This window comes from Pongo pygmaeus, chromosome 10 (assembly GCF_028885625.2).
Source record: "Pongo pygmaeus isolate AG05252 chromosome 10, NHGRI_mPonPyg2-v2.0_pri, whole genome shotgun sequence".
NCBI classification, from domain to species: domain Eukaryota; kingdom Metazoa; phylum Chordata; class Mammalia; order Primates; family Hominidae; genus Pongo; species Pongo pygmaeus.
The window spans coordinates 79,203,543-79,218,343 of record NC_072383.2 but is presented as its reverse complement, the minus strand read 5'-3'; the positions used below and the strand labels follow the sequence as shown (position 1 = coordinate 79,218,343).

The 14,801-nt window shown below is 37.2% G+C and overlaps 1 protein-coding gene across 3 annotated transcripts in view; it reads right to left on the bottom strand.

Moving 5' to 3' along the window:
• The window catches only part of ACSS3 (acyl-CoA synthetase short chain family member 3), a 179,282-nt gene that overhangs the window by 81,702 nt on the left and 82,779 nt on the right, over window positions 1-14,801 (bottom strand). For all 3 annotated transcript variants that reach the window (XM_054442754.2, XM_054442753.2, XM_054442755.2), the window contains one exon: window positions 1,382-1,533. In XM_054442754.2, the coding sequence (XP_054298729.1) occupies window positions 1,382-1,533 (152 nt within the window). The remainder of the gene's footprint in view (window positions 1-1,381; window positions 1,534-14,801) is intronic.

Sequence of the window (14,801 nt, the reverse complement as noted above, 5' to 3'; positions counted from 1 at the left end):
GCCAGGATGGTCTTGACTGCATGATCCACCTGCCTCGGCCCAAGAGATTGTATGTTTTCAGAAATTTATCCATTTCTTCTAGGTTTTCTACTTTGTGTGCATAGAGGTATTTGTAATTGTCTCAGGATTTTTTACATTTCTGTTGAGTCAGTGTTAATGTTCCCTTTGTCATTTCTGATTGAGTTTATTTGGATCTTCTCTCTTTTTTAAATAGTCTAGCTAGTGGCCTATCAAGATTTTTATTCTTTAAAAACTCAACTTTTGGTTTTATTGATCTTTCATATGGTTTCTTAGCATCTAAATTTTTTTCAGTTCAGATCTCATTTGGTTGATTTCTTTTGTCTGCTAGCTTTGGGATTGGTCTGCTCTGGTTTTTTAGTTCCTCGAGGTGTGACATTACATTGTTAATTTGAGATTTTTCTAAATTTTGTGGGCATGTAGTTCTATAAAGTTTCCTCTTATCACTACATTAGGTATGACCCAGAGAATCTGGTATGTTGTACATTTGTTTTCATTCACTTCAAAGGATTTCTTGATTTCTACCTTAATTTCATTGTTTACCCAAAAGTCAACCAGGAGCAGATTGTTTAATTTCCATGTAATTGTATGATTTTCAGACCGCTTCTTGATATTAATCTCTATTTTTATTTCATTGTGGGCTGAGAGTGTCACTGGTATTTTTTTTTAATTTGTTGAGAATTGCTTTATGGCTGAGCACATGGTCGATTTTAGAGTATTTCTCATATGCAGATGAGAAGAATGAATATTCTGTTGTTGTTGGGTGGAGTGTTCTGTGGATGTCTGTCAGGTCCATTTGATTGAGTGTTGAGTCCCAAATATCTTTGTTAGTTTTCTGCCACAATGATCTGTTGAATACTATCAGTGTGGTCCTGATGTCTCTCACTATTATTCTGTGTTTACCTAAGTCTCTTTGTTCTTCACTTTTTTAACATATTTAATTTGGACTATAATTTTTCACATTTTATCTGTATATATGCATTCAAATACTGCCCCTTCATTTAACCCATTCTTCTGTTTTCAAAAGACAGATGCTAGTATACCTGTATCCATCTATCTGTGCATTTTAAGTCAGAATTGGCATTTTACCTTTTAAGGAAAATATAACAAGACTGATTTTAAAAAGAAATATTTTGGTAATATTTGAACTGAAATTAACATGATATAATATTTTAAAATCTCTAAGCAGAGTTAAAATTCCAACTATTTCAAAATTATATTTAGACAAGTTATTCTTAATAACACTCTGAATCTTTTGGCTCTTCCTATAAGAGTATTGCAGTACCAGAAAAAAATATAATGTTCACTTATTCATTTTGATTGCACTTTCTAATGTCATTTGCCCTGTGCATCCCAACGTCACCTTGTCAGAGAGTACTGCTTCCCCAAAGCTGCCCCAGGGTCCTGTTGACGGATTGCTCTAATTGCAGTTGGTGCTGTAAACAAGGCAGCTACTCCATGCTCTGCAAGCACACGGAAATAAGCGCCAGCATCTGGTGTTCCCACAGGCTTCCCCTACAATGAGATTCATTTAAAATGTCACTGGGTAAAATGTCTCATATTTCACTGACAGTTCAATAGATATACATTTAACACAACAATATTAATAATATGGGGTTTTCAACAAATCTTAGTTTTAAAATATTTCCATGTTCTATCATAAATAAAGCAAACCAAATACCCAGGCATAAGAGAGACTGTTTGCTCCATTATAGTATCCTAAAACCTTCCAAATTACAATTTTTTCTTCATCAAGTTTTGAAAAATAAAGAATTAAAAATACATATCACATTCAAATTAAGAACATAAAACATTCTTGTATTTGCCAAAAAAAAAACTATATACGGTTGTTATGAATTTTGAACTTTAATGTATTTTTCATGATCACTATTAAAAATGACAACAGTATTTCTCAAAACATTTGAGAAAAAAGAAAAATCTGAAAAAGCAGTGATTCTGAGCAATGACCTTTTCAGTTAAATGTCTCACTCCAAGAAAAGCAACTCCTATGAATTATAAATAATCCAATAAGATGTGCCAAAGTGCTTGTTTTCCACAGGATCAAAATAACATTGTATATGTTCAATGAAAAATCATGCATAAAAATCTCACAATTTGGCAAGCCATACAATTCAAAAGACAAAGAAAGGTTTAGTTGATGTTTCTGAGAAGTGGAAAATAGGCAAGTTACTGAAATAAGTCAGTAACTCTCCAAACATTGTAACTAACCCATGAAACCTATCTTGGCCAAGTCACATCCCCTTCTTCCGTAATCAATCCTCATCACTGCTACCACTTCCTGTGTTTCTAAAGCAAGATGCCTGGAATGTTAATATGTTTTGGATATATATATCCAAAACCCTTTTGTGGAAGTTGGAGGTAAACATGGCAACAGGGTTTTTTAATCTTAGATCATTTCTTGAAACCTTAAAAGGGTTAAGATGTTTTACTAATTTCTATGAGAAGGGTAACTGTATCTAATATTCCCTAAACCTCCATGATTAAATTCTCGATCTCTGTTTCCCATGAAACTCTGTAAATGACATGTAGGAAACACTGAACTAAGGTAAAAAGAGCAAAGGATTTACTAGTAGCAAACTCAACAATGTCCCCAAACAAGGAATAACAAAAAAATGATGATATCATGACAGTTAGACCTATGAATTTTTTCTTAATTTAGAAAAAGGAATGGCCTATAAATGAGGTATAAGATAGTTGTCCAATAATTTAGATTCAATACTCATTGATTAGATCGATAGGACACTATTTTTTTTATTATTTTTAAATGGTTTTCTTTAATATTATTTAGTGTAATTATGTTCCTCTTTTCTTAAAAAAAAAAACTATTTCAATCTGTTTTATGTTCTATTGCTTTCTATTTTGCTCTTTTAATACCAAAAAAGTATTTCCTGCAGCTGGAAATTCATTTTTATTATCACAACTATTTAGTCTAAAGCACTATTTCAATTTACTTCATTACTCTTCATACAAATCAACACATGCAAATAATATAAAAAGCTGCAAAATACAGCCTGGCAACACATGTACATAATTTCACTCACAAATTTTGAAGGCTTTAGTACATCAGTCTGAAATGAGTCTGCAACTTTATTCCTGCTAACAAACAAGGTAAACATTTTATTTTTACTTTTTTGATATGTCTCAGGCACTGATCAGTTCCTTGAGCATGACACTGTGACTTAGAAAACGTGATCTCACCCAAGTGAAAATGATTTATTAATTGACCTTGTGCAACTGACTTACCCTGTCTATGCTTCCATTTACTTGCCTGCTAAATAAGAATAAATCATTTTGCCAATATTTTCTCAATAAGCTAAAGGCACTGAGATAATAATGTAGGATAATTTAACCTCCACTGAAGAAAGATATTTTATAGCCAACTGAAATTGAATTCCACGACAGTGCCAGTGTCACGAGAAAATAATTACTCATTAAAGGGTGATATATTAATATCATAATTAAAATGATATACCATGTAAGACTACCTACAAGGAGGACACAGTATTTTACAGTGCCTCCAATAACTTATGTTTAATGATAATAAAGGCAGATCAAATATTAAAAATACAGTCCTATACCATATAGCAGTGTTTTAGATAATTATGATAAGATATTTTTTTGCTTTGTTTTCATGGTTTTTGAGACAGAGTCTTGCTCTGTAGTGCAGGCTGGAATGCAGTGGTGCAATCTTGGCTTACTACAACCTTGACCTCCTGGGTTGAAGCACTTCTCCTGCCTCAGCCTCCTGAGTAGCTGGGATTACAGGCGTACGCCAGAAAGACACAGGTGCACGCCCGAAATACTACAGCGGATGAGACAGCCCGTAAAAAATTAAGGATTCCAGGGACAGAATAACTGTGCTGGGATGTGCTCATACAGCAGGCACACATCAGTTTAAACTTGCTGTCATAGGCAAAATTTTGTCTGCTGTTTTAAAAGAGCAAGTGTCTTAGCAGTCCATTGTTACAGTAAAAGAAAGGGCATGGATCACCAGGGACTTTTTTTTTTTTTTTTTTTTTTGAGACAGAGCCTCACTCTCAGGCTGGAGTGCAGTGGCAGGATCTCAGCTCACTGCAACCTCTGCCTCCCAGATTCAAGGGATTCTCCTGCCTCAGCTTCCCGAGTACCTGAGATTACAGCACCTGCCACCATGCCCAGCTAGTTTTTGTCTTTTTAGTAGAGACTGGGTTTCACCATGTTAGCCAGGCTGGTCTTGAACTTCTGAACTCAGGAAATCCGCCTCCCTTCGGCCTCTCAAAGTGCTGGGATTACAGGTGTGATACCCTAGTTTTACTGTGCTTTTTCTATATTTAGATATATTTAGCTATACAAATACCACTGTGTCACAATTGCTTGCAGTATTCAACACAGTAACATGTTGTACAGGTTTGTAGCCTTGGAGCAATAGACTATACCATATGGCCCAGCTATGTAGTAGGCTATACCACTAGGTTTGTGTAAGCATACTCTATGATGTACACAGTGATAAAATCTCCTAAGGATACATTTCTCAGAACATATCTCCATTGTTAAGTAATATATGACTGTATTAGTAAAAAAACTACATCACACTTTTTATAATAAAGGATTTTAACTTCTATTGCAAGTCTGACTCTGTGCCAAACTAATTTTCATCAATATTATACTTATGGATTAAAAAATCATGATAATGTAGCATTACTATTAGAATAGTAAAGAAGTGACTCATAAAATCCCACAATGTTCTTTCATAAGTTATTTGAACATAGAAAAGTTCAATTGCTTTGTGTTTTACTGTCCATCCCCCAGAAGATAATTCAATGTTATGAATAAAATGTTTTCCTATTTAAAAGTACCTTAATATTTACATACTTTAGTTTTTTCTTTCTTAAGACCTTCTATTCGATGTCAAATTAAATTAAAACAATTATGATATTAAAGAAATTACGTGTTTCAAAAATAGTTTGATGATTAACATATATATTAAGCCCTGAATAATGTAAACACTTCAGGTAACACAATGCAGCATAGAACAGGATCTTTCATCAGAAACTGTTGTTTACATACAAACAAATAATAAAGTGGGCAACACTGGCATATTTATTTATTTAATAAATATTCTGGGAATGATTTTGTGAATAAGCCGGATAAGGTACTGCTTTAATGGAACATACACTCTCATGTGTATGGGATAATATTATTAGAAATTGCATAATATATGCTACAAGCTATTTGTGTCCAATAAACAGAAAGAATGCAGTATTAAATAGAGGACTTATATGTTCTCAGTACCTACCACCACTAGCAGCTTCAGAAAGCTGAAGCAAAGCCTGAAAGAATCTTTTATTATTAACGCTAAATAAAAATGACTCAATGGCTTATTGATTTTATTTAAAATTCTCTCCTGCCTTCATGCACATGCACACACACAGACAAGCATGCACACATAAGCAATAAAATCTCTTACAATGCTTTTTAAAAGTAGCCAGTAACACACTAAGCATACTGAACTGCCTAAGGAAAAAGACATTGATTCCAGAACTTGGTTTTCAGTAAGGGGAAATAACCTAGACAATATTCAATTTAAAAATAAGAAGAGTCTAAGAATGCAGGGATTTTAAACAAACAACATACACACCAAAAGTAATAATGCAGCCAAAAATACCAGCTTTAAAGCTCCTCAAACTCAAATCAATGTGGTTACCAGTTGTTTATTTAATTCCTTTCTCCCAAACTAAGTCTATATTATTAGTTGCTTCCTACATAATAAAGGCGGAAAGGGATGTCTACAATGACGAAGCCAAAATTATAAGCTTTCAGCTGTTAGAAATTATAAAATTTAACCTCAGAGATTTATAAAACATCTATTGCTAATATTAGCAAGATTTATAACGTGGCTAACAATGGTACAAAGCACAGAAACCAAAACAGTTACCAAAATGCCTTAATGTTAATATCCATATATACTTTTCTACCAGTTATGATTCATTGTATCAATATGTATTGTAGATGACAAGGCCCCAGTTAGAAAACCAGTTACTGTCGCACCTTCTCACATATTTGCTACTGAGGTTAAGTTTTCAATACAGGAAAGCAGTGAAATACAACCACTTAGCAAAATAAAGTTATAATTAAACATGAGTTTAATCTTTGGGCAAAAAATTTGCTTTATTATTAATCCTATGATTAATCCTATGATTCCATTTCTTCAGGTCTTGAGGTCAAGACCACTTGTGATTTCCCAGACACTGATATAAAACTTTTTGAGTCAACTGCAGTTTTGCCTCTTTTTTTTGTGGCAGGATTAGAAATACATTGTCTCTTTCTGAGCACTACTTTTAAGAAATGTCACCCAAGGCATGTTTCCACAGCAGTTCTAAGGTGAAGACAGCAGCACCCTTTATCGACTAGTAGCAAATTTTATTTCAGCAGACAGGTGATGCAGAGAGTTGTTTTGTTTATTTCAGGAGAGTGATAAAACTGGAAATAGCATTTGTTGAGTTTCTACTATAGGTCATGTGTCTTTATCAAGGGATGAGTGCTTGGGACAGCAACATTTAAACTTAAAACTCGTTAAAACATAAGCAATTATCCAGGATATACTATTTAGTGAAAAAAATGCAGAATAGTATGCATAGCAGTTGTACAATTCCATTTGTATTAAAAGACATTGCTCATATATGAATTAACTATTATAACATATAAGATTGACAACCTTCAAGGGAGATAAATTGTAAAGCTGGAACAGGGGATGGTGAAGTTTCCAATGTTTACCCTTTCGTATGTTTTAAAGTATGAAAAAAGAGGGTGTACAATCTCTTCAAAAGTGGGCCTTTTCTTTCTCAATGCCCCTTTCCCTATAACTCACATTATTTTGTTCCAATTTTCAAAACATTATGTTGCTTTAAAGCCAAATGGGATAATTGTCCTATGCCTTAAGATCCTCAGACGAAGGACTTTGTGTTATGGCAGACGCTCCTTTAATAATTGAAAACTTACTTATAAATACAATCTGATTCAGATCAGACTGACTTCCTTGATTCTTACTTGCTAGAGATGTACCATCATTCTGTTGGCCTCACCTGTAAGGACAGGCTGCCATCTTGCCTTTCTCCATCTTATTCACACCACCATCTAACACTACTCAAATCCAGTGGTTACTAACCCTAAATGTACAGTAGAACTTCTTGGGATGATTTTGAATGAAACCAATGTCTGGTCACACTTCCAGAGATTCTGATTCAATTGGCCTTGATTTGGGCTGAGCACTGTCGTGTTTTAGTTACTCTAATCTGCAGCCAAGTGATTCTAATCTGTGGCCAGGATTTAGAACTGATACGTGGTCCTTCGATAGACGTTATCTCAGACAAGGCTATTTTTCAATACCAACCTGCCTGATTGCCCTAATGGATGAGCCTAGAATGTAACACTAGCTGTTTCTAACTTTCTCCATTTGCTATAAATAAATGAGCTAAATCCAAGTGTTAACAAGTGAATATAATGATAATTGAAATCTGATTATGACCATATACAGAGGAAATCACTGGGGACAAATGCTTCATTGTCCTTAATTATTTATGCCTTGCCCTATAAACCAGACTCTAGACTGGACATAAATGTCATGATTTATAGGACATAGCACCCTGAGTACAACTGACCTTTCTCCAAAGATGGAAGGATTAGCTCTGACCCAGAAGCTCTTTCTGTGTTACCCAGAGAACTTTAAAGAGTATCACTCTCATCCAGTGTTTTCGTTGGTTGTATCACTACTTGAGAAGATTATATGTTAATTTCACAGACACGGAGTTCCTGACCCCAACTTCAGAGGAGTTCATGGATATTCTGAAATTAAATTAAGGTATGTACATATGTTCATTTTCCTATGGAAGAGGAGTCAATAGCTTCTATGGGATTCTAATAAGCGTCTATAAACAAAAATTGTCGAAGTATATGAAAGCCTCTCAAAACACAAAATGCTCCTCAAAGATTTTCTATTGGTCTCAGAAACAGCTTGGAGGAAGCAAGACTGCAGATGGTCATGTAGAGACCATAACATCCCTTCATTTTCTGTTCCACAAGATAGGTAAATTGCCAAGACTACCCTTTTAATGCACTTCTGTTAAAGAGCTATAAATACTCTCAAAGAACCAACAATTTATTGGTCAATCTGAGGTCTCCAACCAACCTGCCTTCTTTCCCCACTCCCCATTACTTTAATCATATGGAATCACCATTTTCATAAGTCAAAGCAGTCAAGTATCAGCAATGTCACATGGTTCAGATTAATACTTTCTATCAGTTTGCTGTTTTGACAATCCCTCTTCACTATCTCCTTGTGGTAGGTCCCACTTAGTTGCAATTCCTCAGGCTTGAGTCATTTCCTTTCTTCAATTAAGGATACAACTCGGTGTCCAGGCCTGAGAAGGTGAGACTTCTCCATGGCTAAAGCTCCAAGATACAAATATCTATAAATCTATTATTTTTGAAGATATGTATGTGCTAAGGTCTGAAACATGCCTCCCAAAATTCATGTGTTGAAAACTGAATCCCCAGTGCAACAGTGTTGGAAGGTGGGGCCTTTTGGAAGATGTTTATGTTAGGAGGGCTCTGCTCTCATGAATGAACAAATGGTACTAAAACAAAAGGGTTTGTGGGAGTGGGTCTGTTCTCTTGTCCTTCTGCTCTTCTGCCATGTGAAGATACACTGGTCCCCCTCTCTGGAGGACACAGAAACAAGGCACCATCTTGGAACAAGACACAGAACCTTCCAGCACCTTGATCTTGAATGTCACAGCCTACACAACTGTGAGAAATAAATTTCTGTTCTATATAAATTAACCCATCTGTTGTATTGTTACAGCAGCATAAAACAAACTAGGGCAGGGTGTGTATCCTAAATGGTCTAGATCTATCCTTATGGTTTGGTTCTTCTCTTGTCTTTTCCTAGCTCTGAGAGTTGACAATTTGGGGTCTTATAATGAAGCCAACCCCCAATGAATAAGCCATTGTTTCTATCTAGCAGATAAGAGTCTATCCCCTTAAAAAAAAAGTTTACCTTTGGAAGTATTAATGTCAAGTAAATGAAGCAGAGAACTGAAACTGCTAATTCTGCAGATGCAGTGCTGAGCAAATTAGGGACTCTGACATATTTAACATTCTCAGTAGTCACAGAGAGCATTTACCCCTAGTATAGCTCATAGCTCATTGCTTCTATCAGGACTGTTTTCATCTCTGAGTTATTTCATGCTGATGTGCAGTCACTCTGCTATCCTGTACTAGAGGGACAAATTAAGGTTTTTCTTATTCACTGTGATTAATGAGACTTTGCTGTAAGCAGAGAAATTAAATGGGTTCTTGCTTAATCACACTACCAGACTTCTGCCCAGGAAGTGAAGTGTGGCTATTCCATATGCATACTACAATTCAACCTGAGGTTGCACAAAACCTGGTCCCTCCATAACATCCAATTCTTTGCCCAAAACAACCTTCAAACATGCTCAGATTTCTCCATGTCAAAAATGAAACAACAAACTTTCCCGTGAAATTGCCCTCATAAAAGGGGCTAATGACACCCTGATTACCAAAGTGCTTTTCAGTTGTCTTATTAGTCTTTTCTCTGTTGCACTTGGCACTGTTGACCCTCATCCTCTGAAAAACCTTCTCATCACCTTTCTTTAGTACACTTTGCTTTTCTGATTCTCCTGTTGGCTCCAATTTCTAACTCTCAATTTATACAATTTCTCTTCCTCAGCCTCAAGAATTTCCTGTTTCTGTTCTCAATCTTCACCTGAGTTACTTGATCAAACCTTACTTTGCAATGTCATACGAACATCTAAGTACAGCCTTCAAACTCAGTATTATCAAAACAAAAAGTATTGCTTCTCTCTCCACCAGTTGTTCCTCCTACTGTAGTACTTCAGTTGATAACTGCCATTATATTGGTTGTCCTAGCTGAAGACATCAGAGCTATTTCACCTCCCTTTTCATCTCTTACAACAGCCACCTGACACCCTAGCCTCCTCCTTAATGTTCTGATCACTGATATTCTAGTCCTGGCCATGTATCTTGGACTACACAACAGTCCAAGTCCAATTGGACTTCCCAATTGTCCCTCTCCAGATTATGGCAAGGGAATCCTGCTTTTGAATCCAGGGAAGCTTGTTTCAAATCCCAGCTCCAGCCCCATTGTGTCACTGGCAAATTTATTTGCTGTCTCTGTTCTTAGTTTCTACAGCTGTAAATGGGGTACTTAAAATATCTACATCATGGGTTTGTACTTAAAATTAAAAGAATGTATAAAAAGTGCTTAGAAGAGTTCTGATCACTCAACACTCAATCAATAATAATTATTATTAATTGTAATTGTCTCTTTCACAAAGTTCTCCCTATCTACTAGTTGCAAACATCCCTTAAAAACCTAGTGCAGATTTTTGAGACAGCATGCAAGAGTTAAATGTAGAGTATTTATCATAGGTGATGACACCATGTAGTTTACAAAGAAATTGTCATCTTCTACACAGTGTAAGAGTTTGTTATTTAGGTGTGTCTTGATTTGTTTGCTTTCTGTACTTTATATTAATCTTTTTTGTTTTTGTTTTTTGTTTTTGAGACAGAGTCTCGCTCTGTCACCAGGCTGCAGTGCAGTGGTGCAATCTCGGCTCACTGTGAACTCCACCTCCCAGGTTCACACCACTCTCCTTCCTCAGCCTCCCGAGTAGCTGGGACAACAGGTGCCCGCCACCACGCCTGGCTAATTTTTTTTGTATTTTTAGTAGAGACAGGGTTTCACTGTGTTAGCCAGGATGGTCTCGATCTCCTGACCTCGTGATCCGCCCGCCTCAGCCTCCCGAAGTGCTGGGATTACAGGCATGAGCCACTGCGCCTGGCCTCTGTACTTTATGTTAATCTTAATTCCTTGAATATATTGTCAGAGCCTTTGGTGGAAGGCCATATCTGATATTTATTCTGCTTCCCCATCACCTTCTAGCATGATTTGGAGCTGACAATAGACATTAATAAATATTGTTGATGGAGCTATGACAATAACTGAGCTTGCTAATTCCAACATAAAACATAAACATACATAAAGAGAAAAACAAAGTCAAAAGTAAATATTTTTTAACAACTAGTCAAGGGAGAAATCTAAAAGATGCTAGCATCAGCTTTATGATCTTTTCCAATTGCGAAGATCAAATTATATAGCCTGAATCAGAGTAATAGCTGAGTCATCATTTTTCTCATTCTATATACACAGAAGGCAGATTGCTATATGCCAGATTTTTTTTAATGTTATTTCCCATTACATGAAAGGGAGAAAAGGACTATGATGTGTCCAGTTGAATATACTAGTTAGCAGAATCATGGCTACTTGTTTTAAAAGGAAATAGCATATTTCTGTCTTTAAAAGAAGCAAATCCCTGTCCTTGAAAAAGGAACAAACAAATTAGAGAAAACTGGTTAATATAAATAAAAATACAAAATTCTTGCAAAGAGAAGATAACTACATACATGTAGGTAAAATTACACTGTGAAAATGAAGTCTGGGAGGGGTTAAGTATTCAGAAGGTGTACATGTGAAAAATACAGTATAGGATGACTTAGTGGAGATTACAGATACAGGGAAATACAGAAGTAATTGAGATGTTCATTGAAGATACTTTGGGGATGATTTAGCAAGAGTATTAAATGCAAAAAATAACTTGTGAGTAGTTCTTACCCTCAATATTTTCAAACATGAGACTTGCATATTTGGAAATGGCTTAAAGTTTTAGTCCACATATAGAAAGTGATAATGATTACTCTTATTTACACATGTAAAAAATGTACAATCACGTGTTGCTTGATGGTGAGAATACATTCTGACATATATATCTTTAGGTGATTTTAGCATTGTGAAAACCTCACAGAGTGTATTTATACAGACCTAGATGGTGAAGCCTACCACACACTGAGGCTATATGGTATCACCTCTTACTCCAAGGCTACACATTTGTACAGCATGTTACTGTACTGAATACTGTAGACAATTGTATCACAATGTTAAGTGATTGTGTACCTAAACATGTTTAAGCATAAAAAAATAACAGTAAAAATACGGTATAAAAGATAAAAAATGCTACACCTCTATAGGGAACTTACTAGAAATGGAGATTATAAAACTAGGAGTTGCTTTGTGTGAGTCAGTGAGTGAGTGGTGAATGAATATGAAGCTCTAGGACATTATTGTACACTACTACATATTGTATAAACACTGCACACTTAAGCTACACTAAATTTCTAAAGAAGTATTTTTATTTCTCCAACAATAAATTAAGCTTAGCTTACTGTAACTATTTTACTTTATAAATGTTTTAGTTTTTTAAATTTTTCACTTGTAATAAGACAGCTTAAAACACAAACACATTGTACAGCTGAACAAAATTATTTTCTTTGTTTACGTGTTCATTCTATAAGTTTTTTCCAGTTTAAAAATTTCAATTTTTTAAAAAACTTTAAACTTTTTTGTTTAAAAACTAAGACACAAACATACACTTTAGCCTAGGCCTACACGGGATCAGTATTATCGGTATCACTGTCTTCCATCTCCACAATTTGTCTCACTGGAAGCTCTACAGGGGCAAGAATGGAGCTGTCATCTCCTATGACAATAATGACTTCTTCTGGAATACCACCTGAAGGATCTGTCTGAGACTGTTTTAGAGTTAACCTTTTTTAATATGTAGGAGTATGCTCTAAAATAAAGATAAAAGGTATAGTATAGTAAATATACAAACCAGCCACAGTCGTTTGTTATCATTATCAAGTATTAATGTGCTGCACGTAATTGCATGTGCTATACTTTTACACCATTGGAAGCACAGTAAGTTTGTTTATACCAGCATCACAAACGTGAGAAATGCAATGTGCAACAACATTATGATGATAGGAAATTTCCAGCTCCATTATAATCTTATGGGACCACAATGTATATGTGGTCTATCATTGACCAAAACATTTTTATGTAACACATGATTGGACTTTATAAAAAAAATTTTTGAAATGTTTCAACTACTTTCAACTATACTATCCCATTTGATTCCTAAACAAATAGAAAGACTACAGAGTTCATTTCTATAGCAATCATTCTATAAAGAAAGGTTAGTGGCAGCAGCAGTGGCCCATCTGGAATGGTTACTGTGGAGACAACTTTCCAAGCTGGTGGGATAAGATCCCAGCCCTCCGGGCCACAGCTGCAGCCACCCAGCCATCCCTGTGCTCTCAGAGGCCCAGGAAGCCCCTGTCCCCACACACGCTCGGAAATGCCTGCTCCTGCTGCATGGCTTCTCCCTGCTCCTGGTGCCTGCTCTGATTTCATAGCAAAGTTGTGGCCCTGTCCAGGTGATGTCACAACACAGCCGAGTGTGTGCACACCCAGGATACTGCAAACATGTCAGCCCCCTACCTCCTTGGCCCCCTCTGAACTTTGGGTGCCAACGAGCACAGGAGGGGGATCAAAGGGGGCTGAGGATGGTTCAGCACAGGCCTGCAGGTGCCCCTCAGTATGGACAGCCAGGGTGCCATGGACAACATGTTAATGACAGCAGGAGGTAGACAGGCTTCTGGGTGGAAAGGGGTGGGTCCCCAGTGAAGCCCCACCTTCAAGGCAGGGACAGCCTGAAACCTGAGGGCAGGGATGTCAGTTCTGTGTGGGATCCCAGGCCCAGAGTGAGAACTTATGGTGCTTTTTCCAGGCCATCCATGGCCGCTAATAGGCCAATCAGCATGCACTTTCTCCCTTCTGAAGCCCATAAAAACCCCAGACTCAGCCAGACTCACAGAGTTGGGGGACAGCTCGCCTGCAGATAGGAGTTATCCATTCCAGAGGGCTGCAGACTCAATGGGACGACTTGCCTGCCAATAGGAACTGCCCACTCTGGGTGTCCTCTCAGCTGCAAGCTGCACAGATATTGGGATGACCTGCCTCCAGATAGGAGCTACCCTCTCCAGGTCTCCTCTTGCCTGTGGACAGGACCTACCCACTTCATGTCTTCAGAGACCTGTACTGTTGCTCAATTAAAGCACCTCTTTGCCTTGCTCACCCTCCAGTGTTCTTCATACTCATGCATCCTTGACATGGGACAAGAACTCAAGGATTCACCGAATGGCTGAACTGAAAGAGCTATAGTACAAACAAGGCTGAAACACAGCCCCCATCCCTGCTTGTCGTGTTATGGGTGACAAGAAGGAGAAAAGAGCTGTGGCCCTTTGAGCAGCCCAGACCTGGGGGCTCCCCAAGCCAGGGCTGTGACAAACTATTTGGGGCTCTGCAGTTCCTGGCATCTCCAAGCTTCCATGTGCCACCATGTTTCCCTCATCCAGACACAGGTCCGTAGTGGCTCCTGGAGCTGCCCAACCAGCATTAACAACCATTGTACCTGACTGTGTGCAGTGGCTGGACCCCACACTTGCATGCTCACACACCCCTTGACATTTTGGTCCTGGCTTGCCCTTGGCAGGCATGAGATCAGGCCAGTAGGACAAGCTGAGCACAGCCTGCCAGGACAAGTGGGCAGAGCGAGCCCAGTAGGCTCAAGTAAAACTCAGGACAAAGAATCACCAGCTGCAGAGGCTTCTGGCTGGAAAAGCAACATCCCAAGGGTCCTGTGACATTAGGGTTATCTAAACTCTCCATTCTGTCTATGAATTTAAGAAAAAGCATTCAATAAGAGATTATCAAGCTGAATACTATGAAGTTTTCAAACTTTTATGCAAAGTTGAAAAACTAGTAATGATAATGCCCATCA